The sequence below is a fragment of the Eupeodes corollae genome, chromosome 1, assembly GCF_945859685.1.
Source record: "Eupeodes corollae chromosome 1, idEupCoro1.1, whole genome shotgun sequence".
NCBI classification, from domain to species: Eukaryota; Metazoa; Arthropoda; class Insecta; order Diptera; family Syrphidae; genus Eupeodes; species Eupeodes corollae.
The window spans coordinates 10,511,217-10,531,826 of record NC_079147.1 but is presented as its reverse complement, the minus strand read 5'-3'; the positions used below and the strand labels follow the sequence as shown (position 1 = coordinate 10,531,826).

Below are 20,610 nucleotides of genomic sequence, written 5' to 3'. Positions count from 1 at the left end.
TTTTAGAACTTCTTAATTGTTTCATTTGTATGAGGATAAGTTTCACTAATGTTTCGAAAATTCGGTTCGGTTTTACGAAAAAATTCTAAAATTTTGACTTTTTCTGGCATAAAACATCGTTGGCTAAGAGATGTATAATTTGATTTTTAGAAACAAGAAATAGGAATTGGATGCCAAATCAAGCCTGTATGTTGATGATGAATTGAAGAGGCGCCCTGTGATGCTTTTTTTGTGGAAGGCGTCGGTGTCCAGGGATCTTCCCAAAGAAAGTGCGACATGCAATTTAATTTTAACAACTCTAATCTTGTCTTAAATATAGCACATATAAATTATTGATTACAGCCAATCCTTAAATAATTCCTTTTACAAAGATTGTGCTGAAGGGATCTATTATGATAAAGCCGCCTTAATGGTATTTTTGTCTTCTCTTTCAATTTTCCTCAATATCGAACCTTTTGTAAAAGCCAAATACTTACGCTGCTTTTGAAAAGCATATAGAACTATAACTTTAAGCAATCTTTGATAAGTCATGTTAAAAAACTTTCAAACCATAGTGGATATATAACATAAGCGTTTTAATAAAGACCAAAAACCATATATTGTGACATGTTTTCGGGTAGTTGAAGACATTTAAAGTTAGTCACTTTTTTAACAGTTTCATTTTTTTAAATACCATAGCCCTCGATTTATTTAAATTAACCGTTAAATTTTGCTCTTCCACTGTATACAACTAGGCAGTCGATCACAAGTTTCAGTGAACTAGGTAAATAAGCAAAAAGAACAACATCGTCGGCAAACAATGAACAGGTTCAGACAACATAAGGGACTACATTTGCAGTCAACTGCATTCCTTGAACGTAAATTTTAACCAAGTCAACTAGTTGGTTCTTCAAGTGTCATAAGCTTAAAACTCAGAACTTTACTTCCCTTACTTCTACCTTCAAATTACCGAACAAAAAGTTCAACTTTCAGTTAATTAAAAAACATGATCGAGTTGGCTTAACTTAATAGTTAGCGCGATTTTTCTTGACTAACTTTCCAGTAAAGTTTGCAATAAATTTACCTTAATTGGAAGTCAATTTTTTGGCAGCTGGTCAATCAGATGCTAGAAACGTGTCTTACTTATGTCGCCTGAACCTGCCCAATGACTTTCGTCTTAGTTCTAGCGAACTCTTTGCCATCCCGTAGATCGTCAATGATGTCGTCGATAAACTGGGAAAACAGATATGAACTCAAGGAACATCCTTGTTTTATTCCACGATTTTATTATTCATCTTGCAAACGTTTTTTCTTTAACAAGACCCACCGTTCCATTTTAAAAAAAAGGTTAAAAGGTATTGGGATATAATCGTCCTCAGAAATTCAGTTGTTTTTACTGATTGACTGATTTGGGTGATGATAGGCGATAAAACTATAACCGAAACATTTACATCACTCGAACACCGCCGCAATGTTTCATGCCTTTCCTTTCGTTGTTCAACCGATATTTGTACAAACATTGTTCTGCCGAATTAGTCAGTTGCATTTACCCCCCCCCCCCCCCCCCAAACATTTGATCCGTAATACTAGCACTTCCAGCAATGCTTATCAGTTTACCCTTGAATTGAACTTCCGACATCCTGTAAGTACAGAAAATTCTTTTTTAACCACAAGGCACACATAGAGTATGTGGAATGCTTTCTCCAGCTCTGTTTTTCCCTCTCATTCGTACATTTAAGACTTTAAGACTAATGAACCCTATTTTCCTAAAGTTCGCACTGTGTTTAAACTTTAAACATGGCAAGGATTGAGTGCCTTTTTAAATGACAAACTTTTTAAATGAAAAACAACAATGCAGTTGAATGATATATAGTTTCAAACTGATGTACATAGGTCAACAATTTAAGGCCAAACACTAAACTATTCTTTTTTGAATTCTTGAAATTTGCAATTGAGTTTCCTTAAATTTTAATTTTATTTTTTTTCGTCAGTGAGCTGAACAAACCCTCTCTACGCTCTAGCACAAACAGTGTCCAGATTTCTCTCTGTATCATTTGAGCCCAGTGAACTAGCACGCCAATTTATACAACTACAATTCAATGACTACAACGTTTTCTTTATTTGAATAAAAATTATTCGCAATCTATTAATTTGGTTTCGTTTCTGGTTTTAAAATAAATGCACGTTCTAAATTTGCGTGATATTTTTATCCACACGAACTATTTAAAGATTTCGTATTGTGTCTACCTTGAGAATTGAATACAAATGGAAATAAATTGTGTGTCGTGACGCATTGTAATACATTTTATTTCAAGTACACAATCCACATAACGTAGGAACTTAAAATAAACGGTTAAAAACAATTACCTATTAAAACTTGATTTTCTTTTCAAAACTAACTGAAGAACTTAATCAGACAATATTGTACAAAATATGTCAAACTTATTTTCTTTAGATTTATTGGAGAGCAATTCCAATGTTGATTTGAAAAGATCTTATTTTCAGTTAGCCTAAAAGTCTCTCGTTTCACGATTTATGGAAGACTCTTAATCCTAACTTTTAGAATCGAATGGAACACATAAAATGTTTACATCAGATTTAAAACCAAAACCTACTTTTTCTGGGTTGACAAGAATAAGAAAAATGTCCATGATCAAAAACTATAATTTCTTGAAATTGTTGTTACTTCTTTACCAAAAATAAAATAGAAATAGAAAAAAATTCTTTGATTGTTTTCGATTTGATTCGAAAACAAAAAATATTGTACAATAATTTATTTATACAAATCCGAAGGGGATAACTGCATCCTCTCACATATCCATTAATAACAAATAATATTTAATTTAACTTCCTTTAGCTCGTTGTATTATTTCTTGGCGCCTCGAATTTTGGTTACGGCTGCAATAACGTCTTTAACTTGTGGAATTGCATTAATTTCAAGTGTTTTTGCATATGGCATCGGCACATCAACACCTTTGGTTTTAAAAAAATAGAAAAATATAAATTAGCAAAATAGTTTCTTAAAATTAAAGTTTTTAGCAGCAAATGGGGGGGTTTTGTAGTTTTTGAATACTTACCACATACTCGCCACACTGGAGCATCTAAGTGGAAGAAAGTTTCGTCTTCCATGATACGTGCACAGATTTCAGCGCCAACACCACTTTGTGGCCATCCGTTTTCAACAGTAACTAAAAAGTGGGTTTTTCTCACAGAAGCAAAAATAGTCTCTGAGTCTAATGGACGAATTGATCTAAGGTTGATAACTTCAGCTTCGATACCTAAAAACAAAAACCACACAAAAATAAAACTAATGTCTTAAAAAGACGAATTGAAATTTATGCTTGCTTAACCTTTCTTTGCCAATTCGGCAGCGGCAAGTAAAGCTGTTTCTACACCCTTTGAGTGTGCAACAATCGTTACATCCTTTCCGGGCCTTTGGACTTTCGCCTTGCCAATAGGTAAAACAAAGTCTTTATCCAAGACTTTGTCATCCACGGGGAATGGTACACCATAAAGGAGTTCGTTTTCCAGGAACACAATTGGATCGGGATCACGAATAGCGGCCTTAAGCAAACCACGACAATCCTCGGAATCGTAGGGTGAGATTACTTTAAGTCCAGGGCAGTGGGAATACCATGCTGCATAGCATTGTGAATGCTGAGCGGCTACACCAGCAGCTGCTCCATTGGGTCCACGGAACACAATGGGTACATTTACAACACCTGAAGACATGTAGAATGTTTTGGCAGCCGAGTTGATAATCTAAGCTCGAATTTATAAAACAAAGTTACGAGATTTGTAACGAAAACAGATATGAAAGTTGTTTGTCTTACTTGATCAATGGCTTGCATGGCAAAGTTAAAGGTCATAAATTCACAGACAGGCCTGAGATTGGCCATGGCAGCACCAACAGCGATACCTGCGAAGCCCATTTCAGTGATTGGAGTGTCGATAACCCTCTTGTCACCATATTTCTTCCAAAGGCCTCTTGTGATCTGAAAATAATAGAAATTCATTAATAAACTGAAACTTAAGAACGATATGTTGTTGGAAAATGGTATCCCGAGTGGACATAAATGGATTTCAAAAAAAAGATCATGGCCACAAAATTAATAGTTATTTTTCACTTATATACTTATATTTAGAACTTTCTCGACTTGAAGCAACTTAAAATATATCAAACCAATGAAACACCTGCTAACTTAAGAAGAAACTTCAGAGTAAAATTCACTTTTGGAGAGTAAAAGATTCCTTTAGAAACACTATTTCTATGAGAAAGAACCTCGATTCGCAAGTCAATAGAATGAAAGATTATGGAAGTTTAAAGAGATTGCACGGTCATAACATAAAACTTAGCACATAAATGTACATAATAGAGACACAATACCTTGAGCGAATAAGAATATAAAAACTAATGCTTGATTAGTCTTTTATCGTTGGGAACTTCTGTTTTAGCAGTGACTAGGCCATTGCATGATCAAAAAATATAACTTCGAGAAGAAATTTAAAACGGATTTAAGATCAAAATAAAGAGTGGAAGGGAAAATCTAAACCGAGCTCGCAAATCAAATTCCATTAAATGGTACACTCTTTGGTCGAGAAAATTTGTATTCATTTTTAGACCTGTAATCAAGCTCTCAGTCCACAACATCTAGGAATATTCGTAGAGTGTTATCTCGAAAGATATTACAGAAACTAAGATAATTTTTCAACCTCCAATTCAATCTCAGCTCACAATTGCAATGGGAATACTTGGGTAGACTGGATAAGATATGAAAGTGAAAAGGATATCTTGAAAGTCAGGTAAATGACGAAGCCAATTTAACAGAAAGAAGGCGACGACAGTGGACAAACTTTTTTTAATAATAAGCGCACACTCAAAGGGATAATATTACCCTTGTTGTGTAGATACAGCGTAAGCACTAGGAAAGACAGAGTGTGGCAAGGCATTACACATTCGCGTAGTACGGCTAAAGAACGAATTTCTGTAATTGACAGTACGACCGAAGTTGGACTCGAGGGTATATTGATGAGCATTCCTAGAAGCGAGTATTGCGGTTGAACTGTTTAAGGGGAGAAAAGCAGCTGACTATTTCTCTAGAGCATAAAGCTGTAAAATAACGGTAAAAGAGGATGAGATAAGAAACATTTCGACGATGTTCAAGCGACGTTAATGACTTATGATGGTATTATCACCAATCAATCTAAATGCTATACGTTCAATACTGTCCAAGAGAAGTAAGTTGCAGGAGCACCACCCCAGATACGGGAGTTATACTCAAGCTTTGGACGTATTTATATAGATATAGTATATTGTAGATAACAGCCAAATCAGAGGGGGAAAAAAAACTCCTTGCATCGCCTTAGAAAACCCAAACATCTTGCGGAATTTTTGGCGACATCGCGTATGTGATCGTTCCACAAAAGGGGGTTTGCGATACTCATGCCGAGAATATCGAGAAGTTCAGTCTCCTCGATGCAAGTGCCATCCATGGATAATGGCAATGGGGGTATATCTCGCCTTAACGATACAAAACAGCATTGGATTACCGAAGCATTAAATTCCACGCGGTTTTTTAATCCCTTATATCTGGAGTTTTTGTAATAAGTTCGGGGAGTTTTTTTTAAGGATATTTTCTATTTCAAGAAAAGGATCTATCCTCCCCCAAAATATCCCAAATAGTTAACTTAGTCGGAATTTATTTGAAGGGGTACTGATATATAGATATATAGATTTTTATTATTTAAAATTGTTAAATACAATAGTTTCGGTTAGATTTGATTGGGATAATTTGATAATAAAAGTGTTTTGGCGGTGGCAATGCCATGTGCCAGTGGAGGGGGTAATTTGGCCTGAGCCTTCTCTTGCAGTCCTTTACGATTAATTAATTTACGAGGGTTTAATAGATGTCTAGGTGGCAGAACATTATTAATCCATTAATTTCATTAATCCATTCATGGTGAGATTTTGAAAGGCTTAATTTTTTTAAAGTATTTAATTATATTCTTTTTCTGCAATATCAATCAATAACCTTATTCATTGAAAGAGTAAATGTGTTTCAACAATCAAACTAAAATATGCACTCATCAATAAATGTTTTTTATAGTTTCGTCAGAATGTATAACTATTACCAAGCTAACATTATTTTTTGGCAAAATGTATTCAAGTTTCTTCCCAAAATCAAATCTGAAGTGAAGCAGTTTAACCATCTCATTGAAATTTACAGTCCCTAATATGTCAAGTAAGAATCATTCAATTAACGTGTATTATAAATGCAGCCTGGTCAATAGAAGATACATAATCGACTTCCGTGGATTTTGGATATTAGAACTAGGAGTAAAGAACAGAAAAAAAAAATTAGAATCGATTGGAAAAAGGCATTCCTTAAAAATCTTAATTAACTTCTCGAAAAAAAGTTAAAAAAATTCGTTGCGTTTATCAACGCTACAAAACGAAACTAGCAATATTCCGCTGTTACAATTTTGTATTTGTCTGAATTAATTATCTCACATTTCTATTTGTTTATAAGTCAAACACGTTAAGGTATCAAAGCAAAACACTCCAGCAATAATTGGATCACAGATAGAAATATATTACTTCCTACCGTTATATCTAGGATTTCTAAGATTAACCATACATGGTCAGGAGATAAAATATCGTTGCTACAAGAACTTATTTAATTGAAAAACTTATCGATGAACCAAGTTAACAAAATGGGAAGGAAGCAATTGTTGAAAACAATCCTTCTAGGTCATAATAAAATAATTGGCCTAATAACTACCAGTCTAGTGACTTACAACTTTTTATCATCCCTGTATGCAAGTAATGTCAGGGATAAAGGGGACCTACAATTTATATGCGTTACGAACGGCTAATTTGAGAAACCACTTTTCATTACAACAACTACTTTTGGAGGATTGTCAATCCCTCGCAAAAGGGAGTACCCGTGAAAAGAAAACTTTAGGTGTCACAGGTGGAGATTGAACTCATGACCTCTGCTAGGTCAACTGATTATTGTAGCTGAGCTTCTAAGGTGAGATCCAATTTTTTTCATGCAAAGTTCAACATTTTAAATTGTGATTTTGTTTTTATTCACTTAAAATTGACGCTTTCCGGTTCAGATTTGTAGGTCTAGTCCGAAATCAAATTTGAATTCTGGTGTGTGTAGTTGTCTGAAGCAGAATGATTGAAAAAAAAACACCGAAAACAGCTAGTAACAAAACGAATAAGATAATATTTAGTAAGGTGAAGTTCAACGTTCGTCTATTAGCCCTGAAGATTTGAATTGAAGCGGTGAACTACTACGCCAAGCATTTTGAAAAGATTGTTTAGATTTTTTATGCTTTTGACAACGAGGAAGATATTCTTAAATTGAAAGCCGATTTATTTTTTTAGCATCAAGCTATGGGTTCCTAATAACATCAATTTTAAAACTTAACCAGCACACAAGTTATAAGTGATGCGGTGACGATAATCTACAGCGTTAACAGCAAGGCTGCGAGATCAGTAAAAAAAAATGTAATGGAAAAAGAAGCTGGCTTTGAAAAACTAAAAATAATTGCAATGGCTTTTTGTGAAGAGAGAAATTCATAGCAGTTGAAGACTATACAATTGCTTAAGCATTCAAATCAAAAATACTCTATTACCATTGGTAAATCAAAAATACTCCATTACCATTGGAAAATGGAGTATTTTTGATTCAAATACGCTTCGATCACTTCTGTTGACATTGAACTCAGTTTTTCCATGTACATACATACATATGTATAAAAGTCTTTTTCGACCAAACAGACAAAGCTTCTCTTTCAAAATCTTTAAAGAAATGTTAGTTATTTACAGCAACTATTTGCAATATTTGATTATTAATCGCTGAGATTAAAAAATTTCTTTTATTCAAAATGAATTTGCTTTGTTAGGTTTACGTCCTACCAAACGGTAATCTTGATGCTGCTCATAAATTTAGACCGTTAATTTCTAAGATGACCCTCCGTAGATGCTCTAGGGATTTTATTGAATTGTTGTACAAAGGTTTACATAGTTTTGAAACCAAAATGATTGGCGCAGTCCTTCTTTTGGGAATTTGAAGGCATTCCGAATCCCAGAACACTAATTTATTTTGAAAAGGTACTATGATCTATCTTATCTTGCAATATGAGGATAAAGTTATATTCATTTGTTTTAGCTTAAATCCATAACTTCATAGAATTCTTTCTCCCTCTGTTATAATTTAATTGTTTAATTTATGGTGGTCCAATTTCCTCATGAAATGTTTGTACTGATTATGTTTTGGAACCAATAGTGTTGAAAATTGTTTTTTTTTTTTTAATGGGAAATCTTAGCGGGAACTTAATGTTTTTTTTGGGCGGCGCAACAGTCCGTCTGACAACTCTAAACCATTCCTGTGTGCGAGTACTGTTGTCAGGGATGGAAGGAACCTACAATTTTAAGCCGAATCCGAACGGCAAATTTGAGAAAGCAATTTTCATGGCAAGAATTACTCTTGGAGAATTTGTCAATTCTTCGCAAGAGGCAGTACCCGTGAAAAACACTTTAGGTAGCATAGGCAGGGATCGAACCCAAGACCTCTCGTATGACAGTCCAACGCACTAACCATCAAGCCACGGGTACTATCTTTTCTACTTTTTTACCAGGCATTATTATTTTAAAAAGACTAAGACTAAGGGTCTAGTCTACTGACCATCGCGTATAAGATCCTTTCTACCGTGTTATGTAAGCGTCATTAAGCCATTCGTCGGCTATTTAAAAGGTTCATATCAATATGCCTTCAGACCAAGGAAAGTCCACCATTGACCAAATATTCACATTACATCCGATTTTGGGAAAAAAAACAGGAATTTCAAATCTATACCCACCATCTCTTTCTCGATATCAAGGCCGCGGCGGCGTCCCCTTAGCTACCTATAGAGAGCTCTTGGTAGGTAGCATAAAACAGGATTACATACAGCCGTTTCACAAAAGGAATACGGAATCGAGTTCCGGCAAGAACAAGGGAACTTAAGTCTCCTCCAAACGGAGAAAGACCCTGTTTTTTGTTTTTGTTGTTTTTCGTAGGTGCACTAGGTACGTATACTCCTAAGGAGAAATTTCGTTTTTTTTGTTGCTTTTTTTAAATTTATACTATTTAAAATTTTGTTATTTTCTAATGTTCTAGATTTCAAATTTCAATACCTTCATTAATTATATTTTTTTTTATATCCCATGTTTTTTTTTTGTTATACATGAGTCTGTTAAATAAAAATGTAAATCACGTTACGAGTTAAATGAATCGTTGTTTTTTTATTTTGTCCCATTTTTGGCGTCTAGTACTTTATTATGAGGAGGTGCTGATTTAACTTTTCAGAGGAGGTGCGGTAAGGTTGGATAATGCTCTTCAGTGAACCGGGTTATATAACGTAATTTCAGCTTCACAGTCTAGTAAGGGGATTTCGAAAGACGAGATTCTTTACGTGTAGTCTTAGTTTGGAAGTCGTGTTTTGGTAGTCGTGTGCAAGTCGGTACAAGTTTTTGGTTCTTTTAGAGTTGTGTGGTATTGTAATATTTTTGGATCGTTTAAGTATAATGGCATGAAATTTTAGTTTTGGAAAGAGGTGAGGTCCATCTACGAAGATAAGATCATCCCTCATCCGGCGAGCTTAGCCAAACATCGCGAGCAGGCACATCGCCTTCGTAGTGGACATTCTATCCTAGCTACCATAGCCCCTTTTGCCATCCTAGTTCTGGCCTACCTTTATGGGGTGGTCATTGAATCTTCCGAGTTCATATCCTATCCTAAAGCCCTTCCTTATTAACTACCCTATTTCAACTCATTATCATCTGCAGGAATGCATGCCGCTCTATCGAGTTCTGAAAAATATTGTGCAAAATTCAATCGTCAACATTAGAGATAAAATTATTTAATGGTCAATTACATGGGATACGCTGATGATATTTACATATTTGGAAGATCAAAAAGTGATGCCAGTGGCGCTATATGAGCATTGCAACAGAAGCAGAGAATATGGGTTTAGTCGTCAATGAGAGCAAGACCAAGTAAATGCCGTCATAAAAAAGCGACATTGAACGACGACGATTTAGAAAAAAACTCACCTTGGACAGATATAACTTTGAGACTGTTAAAGACTTTTTCTACCTAGGCACTCTTATAATTTCAGACAAAGACATACATTTTGGACTTAGAAGACAATTGAGAAGCAAAATAATCTCTCGAGCATCTAAAGTCACCATCTATAATATACTCCTCACCCTAGTTCCCATTCATGGCACTGAAGCTTGGACCTTTTTTGAAAGACAGATGATAACGTCTTAAGATGCTTCGATAGAAAAATTCTTCGGGTGATTTTTGTTTCCATCGGCATAGATGGAGAGCGAAGGAGAAGATACAACCAAGAACTTTAGCAGCACCACTGACCTGGTTAAAAGAATTGAAGTCCTACGACTTGGGCTGGGGCATGAGAAAGGAATGGAAAGGTCTTAGGATAAACTCCCGTAGGTAGAAGATGATCCCAACAAACTTGGCGAGCGAAACTGGAGAAAACTAACTAGTGACCGAATTGTCTAGAGACCCATGTTGGTTGAGACTCAGGTCTATCCCGGACTAAAGCGTTACCTTAATTACTTTCATATTAGTAGTCCTAAAATGGGGGAACAAAAATAATAAAAAAAAAATTAAACTCAATGTTTCTACGTATTTCAAAGCGAATTAAACCCAACGTTACGAACTAGATAACCTGGTTTGTTTTCAAATTCATTATAAACTCAAGATGTATGTAAATGCAAAAGTTTAAATTTTTAGTTCTAATTTTAGTAATTAGACATCACTTTCAATAAGAAATAATTTAAAAAAATGGTTTTTACAAAACATTAAATCTACTATTCATTGCGGGACGTTTAACCGGTGATTATTGTGTTGTATTTGAAACCTAACATCTTTAGAAATATCCTATATAAATAATTCGAACATCTAATGCATTTAGAAATCGATATCGAATGTTCAAAAAACCAATGTGAATTAACAAAATAACTGATAAACTTACCCAAGTAGTATTCAAATGTGTAGCGAGTGCACTGTGTTGTATACCCGGGTTTATTCAACTCAAGATGTATTGACCTTGAAATTGTTCAATGTTTATCCTCTTTACATTTCGACCAACGATGACCGAAGAACAAAATAAAATCACAATTTATACCACTTAGTAATTTCTGTTAAAGCTTAAAAAACTGGGTCATGTTTTGCCCACGTGTCTGGCTCTGGTCTTCTTTAAAAAGAGAAAATAACTCTCTTCACTCTGCTCCGCTCATATCAACTAAATTTTAATAAATTCATTATCAATCAAAAATCACAGATAGTTCAATTATTTATCATTACGATTATTATCTTCAATTATAAAAAAGACCCCTAATTAAGAGATTATGATTAAGCACACACTAAAAACAGAATATACCTACTTAACTATGTCTGTACATCATGTCACCCTATCTTGTGTGATAAGAATAACCGTTATATGACAGTTTCATAACAAAATCGCTGCTGTTTTTGATTATAAATTGGATTTTTAGCTTTTGAACAAAACAAGCTCCCTGCCAATTAATGAAAAGCTTTTTTCTAATTAGAAATGCTTGCAACTCCTAATTAGTATCTAATTGTTTACATTTCGTTGCTAGTTTGCTCACAAAATATCAAAAAGAAGCAATCCTACACTACACTGATAAATTATAGGAATTCCAAACTCCTTGAGAGGACATTGTGCCAAACATCAAAATCATACATTCCACCAAATTAGCTAACCTAAGCTATACTCGTATCTATCTGACGAGCACAACTATCGCGCATGCCTATGATCATTCGATTCAAACCTCAAACCCAGGAAGTAAACAAAGTTATCCAGAATTGCCTCCGATTTTTACTATGGCCAAAATAAATTTATTTCATTTTCATGGCCAAATTGTGAATGATTATGTCGAGCAACCGGCTGCAGCCGAGGCCGCCACAGAATACTCGCGCGCCGCTTAGCTATGGCGAAAATCACATTAGATAACCTTACACTTTGTTGCAGTTCACCATCACTTCGACCGTCATCGTCGTCGTAGTCGAAAGTGTTTACGTAACCACAAGAATTTTCAGCAACTTTTTTTTCTCATATCTTTAGGTGGTATTCTTACCTTGTAGGCTCCGTCGTATTGGGCAACCTCTTCGCCAAGGATGAAGACCTTTTCATCGCGTTCCAATTCTTCATCCAAAGCACTGTTGAGAGCATCACGAACGGTCAATTGTTTGGCAGCTAGGGCTCGGGCAGTTGTGGAGAATGCACGACGGGCTGTGGAGGCAACGATTGGGAGCATCATGATGAAGAGACGATTAAAATTAATTCGAAATATTCAGAGGATAAATCCTTGCGCTTTTATTTTAATCGAAAATTCGGCAAAATTGAAAGCGAGCTCCAATTTTTGTTCAAAGTCGATTTTTTTAAAAAGTTATATTTTTTAAACTCTTTTCACAGCACTAAGGGTGAATGGAGGTCGATAAATAATTTATTCACGACGAATTATTCCACACTAAAGTTTTGTGAAAAGAACTTTTTTTTGTATGAGAATTTAAATGTCAAATAAATTTTATTTTTGAATGTGCCACTGACAGTTGTGAATGGTATAAAATACGAATAAAATGTGGATAGTTTAGGCGCAGCCAAAAATGTTTCGATGGTTCACACGCAAATTCTAAGGCGGTGTTCATATTTGAATCTTTTCAGCAAAAATATTCATTGCGTTACTAGACTGACATCGTTGTATATAAAATCTTTATTATTATCGTAGAGCTGTTTTTGAAACGTTTGCTGGGGCCTCTAGATGGCGTTGGGAGTTGTATATATAAAGTCAAGTAAGAAAACTGCAACAGCTAATGACGTCGTAGCCACTAGATGCCGCCCTGACAAAACTGACATTCCGCTTATTTTGCAATATATCAATCAAAAATTTAATTTAATTTAATTTAAATATTTGGGTTGTCAATTAACTAAATTTGATTTAATTCAATTAATTTGGAAGATAAAGTAAAGATCACCAGAGCTGAAGCTTGAAGCTTGCAGAGGCCTTCTAGCTGCTTAGAATAATGGTAATTTTGTAAGGAGTATGCAGAAACTTATCTGCAAGATATGGTCGGAAGAAATTATGCCCCATGAATGCATTCTGAAAAAGGACACTCTAAACTGCACCAACTATAAAAGAATCAGTCTTATTAACATCGTTTACAAAATCTTCTTTACCGTAGTTTGTGATCGTTTTAAGCCCATCGTCAATAACCTGATCAGTCTTGGTCCGTATGGTTTAAGACTAGGAAAGTCCACAGTCGATCAAATATTTACATAACAGCAGATCCTGGAAAAAAAACCCAAGAACATAAAAATTGACACCAACCATCTTTTCATCGATTGTAAGGCCGCATATGACAGCATCTACAGGGACAAGCCGTATAGAGACATGTCTAGTTTTTACATCCCTGCCAAACTCGTCCGTTTGTGCAGGATGATCATTGAGAATTCGCGTTGCTCCATAAAGGTTGGAAACAGCTTAACATAACCTTTCGATGTCAAAAGAGGTTTTGGATAAGGTGATGCGCTGTTATGCGGTTTTTTAACATCGATCGTACATAAAAAATAGAGCAGAACTAAACGTCAACACTAGAGGCACTATCTTTCAAAATTATGTCCAATTACTAGCATATGCTGATGGCATTGGCATAATCGGAAGAACTCAGCGTGATTTCAATGAGGCTTTTTCTAGAATTGAGGCGGAAGCGCCAAAAATGGGTTTAACGTTTGATGGGGGCAAAAGAAAGTACATGCTGTCATCAAGAAAGGACCTACAACACCGATAAAATTACTCTTGATAAAGGCTGTTTCTTTGGGATAATAAAGCAATTGAGTAGTGAAGTCCTCTGTTAAGAAACTAAAGTGTAACTATATAAGACCCTCATCATTCCCGTCCGGCAATACGATGCAAAAGCATGGATCATCACAAATCGGATGAAATAACCTTGGTCATTAAGAGACAAAAGTTAGTCCCGTAATTAACGGTCCCGTATGCATAAAAGCTGAGTGGGGGAGAAGATGGAACGAAGAGTTGTATTGGCGGTACAGTGACGTTGAATTAGCCAAAAGGATAAAAGTCCAGCTACTGAGAAGGCTGGGTCATGTACAACGTATGGAAACCAATTATCTGACCCGGAAAGTTTTCAAATCTACAGCCACAGGACAACGCAGTAAATGAAGATCACGGATCGGGTGGCACGCTCAAGTGGAAAGTGATCTCAACCGAGCTAGAGATGGAGAAGTTTGTTGGTTGAGGCCCTAGTTCACACCGGACTGTAGTGCCACCTTAAGTCAGTAAGCAAATCAATTTCGTTATAAATAAATAAGAAATAAATTGAGTGGCGTTCAGAACTAGGATTAGTGACTTTTTTTTATAATTCATTTTTATTAATTCATTCTTAAACCTATCTTAAAGCTAGACAAAAATTCATAAAACTAACCTAATTATCCATAACTTACAACTAACTTAATGGTCCCATATGGACACTCTAAGTTAAACTATAACAATTAAAACTAATGACTTTCGGCCCTAAGATTTATTTTACTTCATTTAAATTGTATTTATTTTTGTATTTATTAGAAAATTTGAAAAAAAAACTAATATCAATATCCTTTTTTATTTTTACTTACAAACTACTTAAAATTAGGTCCTTAAATAAAACTTAAAGCTAACTTAAACTACCTATTCTACCTATAAACTACTTAAAATTAGAACAACCACAGCAGCAAATCTAACTATCTTACATTTTTGTTTTTCATATTTTGTTGTCTTTTTTTTATTTTTTCTTAATTTTTTTTTTATTAATGCTTTTTGTTAATGTTTTTTATTTTGTTTATTTTTTTTCGTGCCATCATGCCTATTCTACTCAAAACTAAACCCACCATGCCTATTCTACTCAAAACTAAACCCTAAAACTATAAAACAAGTATGTAAGCCGGCCAAGGCTTAAAACCCCATCCCGACTACCCAATATCAAGTGCCAATTGAAGCCACCAAAACTGGTTCTCCTGCTTCACCCTATCAGTTTGGTCCCGTTCGTACACAGCCCTACTGAACCGAAGAAGCTCCGCTCCGCCTTGTGCCATGACGTCCCGATTGTACGGGAGTCGCCTATCCACGGTTCTTCGTCTGACGTGGTAGATTAACGGAACTGCCAATCTATCCTGTATCAGACCGCATTTGTCTAAAAAGAGGAATGCCTCTGGTGGAATGAAGCCGCTCAAGCGTGCACTTTCAAAATACTCGTCGTTCGGATAGAACGCCCCGAAAATTAAATTGTTGGTCGAAGACATAGCTCTAGCAATGTGACCTCGAACGAGTTTTATCACTAAATTGTCAATTCTGTTGATTCGAGCCCCGTTGTATAAGACCTCTTTGGAATAGTAATGCACATAAGAAAATTCGGCTGTTCAATATAAGCCGGTACAGCTTCGTAAACACTGCCGCTCGAACACCCGAAACTTCTCCATCTGGGAAGGGGCAACGTTGAACAACACAGCATAACCATACACGATCTTCGGCCGTATGATTGCCATGTAGCAAATTACCTTCACTCTGGGTCAAGCCCAAATATAAATACTGATCTAACCAGACATCGAAGTACTTCACTACACTTTTGATCGCTAATGGCAGCCCGTGAAGATCAACGATGACCATCTTGGGCCAATTCTTGCACGTATCCCTCCTGGCCCTAGCCAACGGAGTCCGGAACAGAATTGTCTCCGACTTCTGGACATTTATTTTCAGTTTCCAGTCGTCACAATATCGCTGATAATAACCTCAACCTTTCGGGCCGTTCTGTACGCAATTAGATCGTCGGCGTACGCAATTGCCTTTGTAAGACTACCTATCAGATCGCTGGTGTAAATGCTGAAGAGAATTGGCGAATTCACCGCTCCCTGTTGAAGACCATTTTTAATTGTGAATGTTGTGGTAGATGGTAGAAGTTACATTGCCACTTTTGACAACAAACTGTCTACCGTTAAGCATATCGTAAATGGTTTGCTTATGACAAGCCTGCTAAGTCTTACGTACAGACCCTCTAACCATATGGTGCGATAGGTCTTTGCCAAATAAACCAGAATAGCACCTGTGCATTGTTGTTTTGATTTATTCCATTGGATATCAGAAAGGAGTTTAGACGTAGTATGAATTGTGTCATGACCCGCCTTGAACCCGAACTGTTTATCCGGAATTATTTTTTTGTCCGCAGCCCACTTAGTCAGAGCCCTATTTATGATCTTTTCGAAAACATTGCTGATGCTCGGAAGAAGACTTATCGACCGAAGATTTGACGCGTTGGAGTTCTCCTTTCCCTTTTTCGGGAGAGGATGAACCACAGCGGTCTTCCATCCAATGCACTGGATAATATGCATTATTCAGTGCATTGTTGAAGAGTGTGGTGTAAATGTCAATTGCTTCCGTCGGTAAATGTCTTAGTAAAACGTTGGATATACCATCGACACCTGCTGACTTTTTATTTTTTAGTGAATTGAAGATGAGCTGAAGCTCAACCTTCGTCACTAACAAGGGACTTGGTCCCGTTTGCTTGGTGATTATGGCATTTCCCAAGGAATCGTCATTAAACCGCATAAAACGCGGTTCTCAGATCGCCAATGTGTGATTTCATTTCGGAGGTAAAAGTGATTAAGTAGGGCTCTGTTTTCCAAGTCGTGGTTGGGCGAATGCTAACATTTACCTTGTACACTTGGTGGAAAGCAGCTCCCACTGCCTCCACTTTTTCCTTCGGATCTCAATTATATAAAAGTCATCGTCAAAGATGGCTTCTTCTGGATCTATTTGCGCTGTTCTGAGTACGTGCCTATTCTCTTCAGTTCTATATAGTTTCAGACACGGAAGGTCATTTTCGTTCTTTTTCTTCAATATCTTGTTGATTTTATGGAACATACTAGCATACTAGGGTCACTGGAATTAACTGACCAGATCTTGCGGCCCCAGTACTTGTTAATTAATAACCTGTAGTTCTCCTTAATCAACATTGACATTTTTACCCATATCCACTGTGTGTTCCCAGTAAAAACAATATTTAGTTACACTTCTGAAAAGCATTAAAGTAAGTATGGCAAATAAACATTAATTACAAAAAGAAATATTTTCGGTAAAATCGAAATGCACTCAACTTGACAATATTGATCATGACTTTATTTAAATTCTCCTACCTTTTTCTTCTTCCTCACATAATTCACATCTTCAACAAAATTATAATGAACTCTCCATTTTCCATTTCTTGGATGATGTATAAAATTATTTCTATCTCAAAACGAAGAGTACATACCCACATATACGCTTTTTATTTTATCTAATTCAATAACATAACACAGGCCTTAGACAAAAAATGTACTACTGTGATAACCTTACTTGACTTTTCGGAGACATTTTATTGCGTGAATTCTTTTCTTTTCTGTAATAAACTGACAACTTATTTTAACTTCTTTTACTTCTAAAAACCCTATTCTACCCACTCATACTAAATTAAAGTTGGTCAAGTCACTCCGTCACTTGTTTTGAATATTTCTCGGACTTTAACTAAAATACACTTTTGTTAAAGGGTGATTTTTTAGCTTTTATTTTTTGGCAACACTGGTTTAAACAGGTGACGCACGTTTCATGTTTTGTTTCACTGTCAAGAAAATTATTGAATTTTATTATCAAAATGCGTGCTCAGTGACGAAGCTCATATTTGGCACAATGAGTACGTAAATAAGCAAAATCGTCGATTTTGGAGTGAGATAGAGGTGAGTTTGGGGGCCATTTTATTTCACGTTTGGGACCGATAAATTGTCCACCTAGATCGAGCGATTTAAGGCCTTTGGACTATTTTTTGTAGGGCTATGTTAAAGGTCATGTTTATACAGACAAACCCGCTTCAATTGATGCATTGGAAGACAACATTGAAGCAATTATTTGTGAGATACCGGCCGAAATGTTGGAAAGAGTATGCTAAAATTGGACTAAGCGGATTGACCATTTGAGGCGCAGTCAAGGTCAACATTATGAAATAATCTTCAAACATTTAATTATATGCACCCTTCCATCGATTCAATTAAGGATTTCATGCATTTTTCTGAATGTTATGTTTTTTTGAGAAACCTTTTTAAAGCTTTAAAAAATCACCCTATATATACATTTTTATTTCTTTTTGCAACAATTTTAATTTATTTGTTTTATTTTTCTTTTTTATTTAAGTTATTTATATAAATTTCATGTTCTTGTTCAGAGTTCATAAATTGAATGTAATAAATCATATACTATTTATAAGTTTAACTTGATGTACATCTGTTTTATAAACAATAAATAAATATCAAATTCTCACTTTTGTTCTGTTTGTTAGAACTCTCTAGTGTAATTATACCTTAATGCCGCAGAATGTTTTTTCTCATTTTTGTACTTTACTGTACTCTGGCATTTGTCTGTAACGTTGAAATGGTCTTCTGCTTACGTTATTACGTACGTTACATCTGTCATATTTCGCACTTTGTGCCAAGGGAAGAAAACAAATTTTTCTCATAAATTTTCATCAACTGCCGCAGTAGCCTTCGATTCTGTAATTCTGTAGTTTCTCTAGCATAGCAATTCTGTTTTCTGTCCAATTTTCTTCAAACCCAAGTGATGGAGAATATTGAAAAAGTTTGGTTGGGCCCCTTGCCACCAGACTCGCCATACGTCAAGCCATTCCGTTTCTACTTTGTCCAAAACGGCGTTGAAAAGAACTGGGACCTACTCAAAGTACACGATAGTGTAGCCATAATTATCTTCAACACAATACGAAATGCCTTGGTTTTCGTTAAACAATTCCGGCCAGGTTTGTGCCACATTAATTGGCCGCAAAAGTCACGCAGATTATTGATTAATTTAAACTAATTTATGCTTTTTTCCTTGAACCCGAATTAGCGGTCTACCATGGTGTCGTAACCGCCGATGGCAGGGAGTTCGGTGAAGTCGATTTAAAGAAGTTTCCACCCAAACTAGGAGTCACTATGGAATTGTGTGCAGGAATTGTGGATAAGGACAAGAGTTGGATCGAAATTGCCCGCGAAGAGGTGCTAGAAGAGTGCGGCTATGATGTTCCGGTGGAGAGAATCGAGGAAGTGCTCACTTTTAGGTGAGTCATCTGAGATGATCGTAAAGTTTTGATAAAGATTCATTTGTTTGTTTTAGATCTGGAGTAGGAGCATCTGGGGCTCAGCAAAAAATGTACTACTGCGAAGTAACCGACGCGGATAAGGTCTCCAGCGGTGGTGGTGTGGATGGTGAGCTGATCGAAGTTGTGGAGTACAACTTGGAGGACGCTCGCAAGCTTGTCACCCAGGGTGCTGTTAACAACAGCCCACCGGGTTTCCTCTTCGGCGTTCTGTGGTTCCTCACCAACAAAGCTCCCAAGGCGTAGAGATGCTATTTTATTCTTAAATCGTATTGGAGGATGCGCTCATCTCCGAATATTCCTGATAAACCAAATGAGACAGCCAGATAATCCATTCGTTAGATAACAACAACGTGATTGTATTTTATGATTAAAAATAACAAACAAATTATTAGTTTATATTAAAAAGCAAAAAAAAACCGAAAACAAAATAAAACATTGTTGAGAGATTTAAAGAGTTTTGATTGACGAATGTTTCTTATGTTCTTTCAAGCTTTATGAGCAACAACTTGCTATCTCTGGATTACTTCTACTTACAATCGGACTTCTCTCAAGGTAAGGACGATTGCAATTGATTAAGTCTGGCCGTGCTGCCTTTTAATGTTTTGGCGGAAACTAGATAATGAAATGAGTAGAAAATTAATTGGGAATTGTGTGCTTGACTGAATTCCATCAACACTCACTCCCTTAGACTTCCGCACTGATCCGAAGATGGAAAATCTTAAAATACTTATGTTTTGATGTCTATAAGAGGAAAACGGTTTTAAAATATAAAAAAACCCCATTCCATGGAATTAGATATTGTGCAGATGTTTAGAGCTTAAGAAGCATGACCTGTGGAAAATAAACTATTCAACAATTTTAAGTCAATTAAATCTTATCAGTGCTATGTCATACATTGACCGAGTTTAAGTGATCGATTTTTGTATGGCTTGAGATTTACAAAGCATTTTAACAACAAATGAAAATGATTCTGCATGAAATTATTCAGTATTGTTCACATATGTAAATATAAAAATGTTACATCGTTCCCTTATTTTGTTCTATCTTTATCTTTCTAATGATAAAATATTATTTATCTTTAAAGTTACATTGCTTTCAAAGTTGAAAGTAAATAAATTATTTTTGCATTAATGAAAATTCTGTTGATAACGATTCAAAACTATAAAAATCGTTATCAGTAAATGTTATAATACAAAAGAAATGCTTTATGAATATGATTTTATTCGTGATCTTAATAATAATTAGAAAAACTATAATTACTATTCTTATCACGATTATTATAGTTGTTGTAGTTTTTTTAAACGACAGTTGAAAAAGGGAACGTTGGTATTTAAATGTGAACCTTTGATGGTCTCTCCAC

The 20,610-nt window shown here is 35.6% G+C and overlaps 2 protein-coding genes across 2 annotated transcripts; one reads left to right on the top strand and one right to left on the bottom strand.

The window, feature by feature from the left end:
- Positions 1-2,700: 2,700 nt before the first annotated feature.
- On the bottom strand, positions 2,701-12,571 carry LOC129941199 (pyruvate dehydrogenase E1 component subunit beta, mitochondrial). Its single transcript, XM_056049772.1, has 5 exons — positions 12,161-12,571; positions 3,813-3,974; positions 3,330-3,741; positions 3,057-3,257; positions 2,701-2,952 (listed from the first exon to the last, which is right to left on the bottom strand). Exons 1-5 carry the CDS (start codon positions 12,341-12,343, stop codon positions 2,846-2,848), a joined length of 1,065 nt encoding a protein of 354 aa, XP_055905747.1. The 5' UTR covers positions 12,344-12,571; the 3' UTR covers positions 2,701-2,845.
- Positions 12,572-18,588: 6,017 nt separating this feature from the next.
- On the top strand, positions 18,589-19,696 carry LOC129939115 (uridine diphosphate glucose pyrophosphatase NUDT14-like). Its single transcript, XM_056046991.1, has 3 exons — positions 18,589-18,908; positions 18,998-19,208; positions 19,265-19,696. The coding sequence occupies exons 1-3, from the start codon at positions 18,716-18,718 to the stop codon at positions 19,491-19,493; spliced, it is 633 nt and encodes a 210-aa protein (XP_055902966.1). The 5' UTR covers positions 18,589-18,715; the 3' UTR covers positions 19,494-19,696.
- The last annotated feature ends 914 nt before the right edge of the window (positions 19,697-20,610 follow it).

Excerpts from the sequence above, each read along its gene's own strand:
- LOC129941199 (XM_056049772.1), bottom strand. The coding sequence starts at position 12,343 with ATGATGCTCCCAATCGTTGCCTCCACAGCCCGTCGTGCATTCTCCACA. Across the intron at positions 3,742-3,812 it reads CCATGCAAGCCATTGATCAA|ATTATCAACTCGGCTGCCAA; the intron begins GTAAGACAAACA and ends ATTCGAGCTTAG. Across the intron at positions 2,953-3,056 it reads TCCAGTGTGGCGAGTATGTG|GTGTTGATGTGCCGATGCCA; the intron begins GTAAGTATTCAA and ends TTAAAACCAAAG.
- LOC129939115 (XM_056046991.1), top strand. The coding sequence starts at position 18,716 with ATGGAGAATATTGAAAAAGTTTGGTTGGGCCCCTTGCCACCAGACTCG. Across the intron at positions 18,909-18,997 it reads CGTTAAACAATTCCGGCCAG|CGGTCTACCATGGTGTCGTA; the intron begins GTTTGTGCCACA and ends AACCCGAATTAG. Across the intron at positions 19,209-19,264 it reads GAGGAAGTGCTCACTTTTAG|ATCTGGAGTAGGAGCATCTG; the intron begins GTGAGTCATCTG and ends TGTTTGTTTTAG.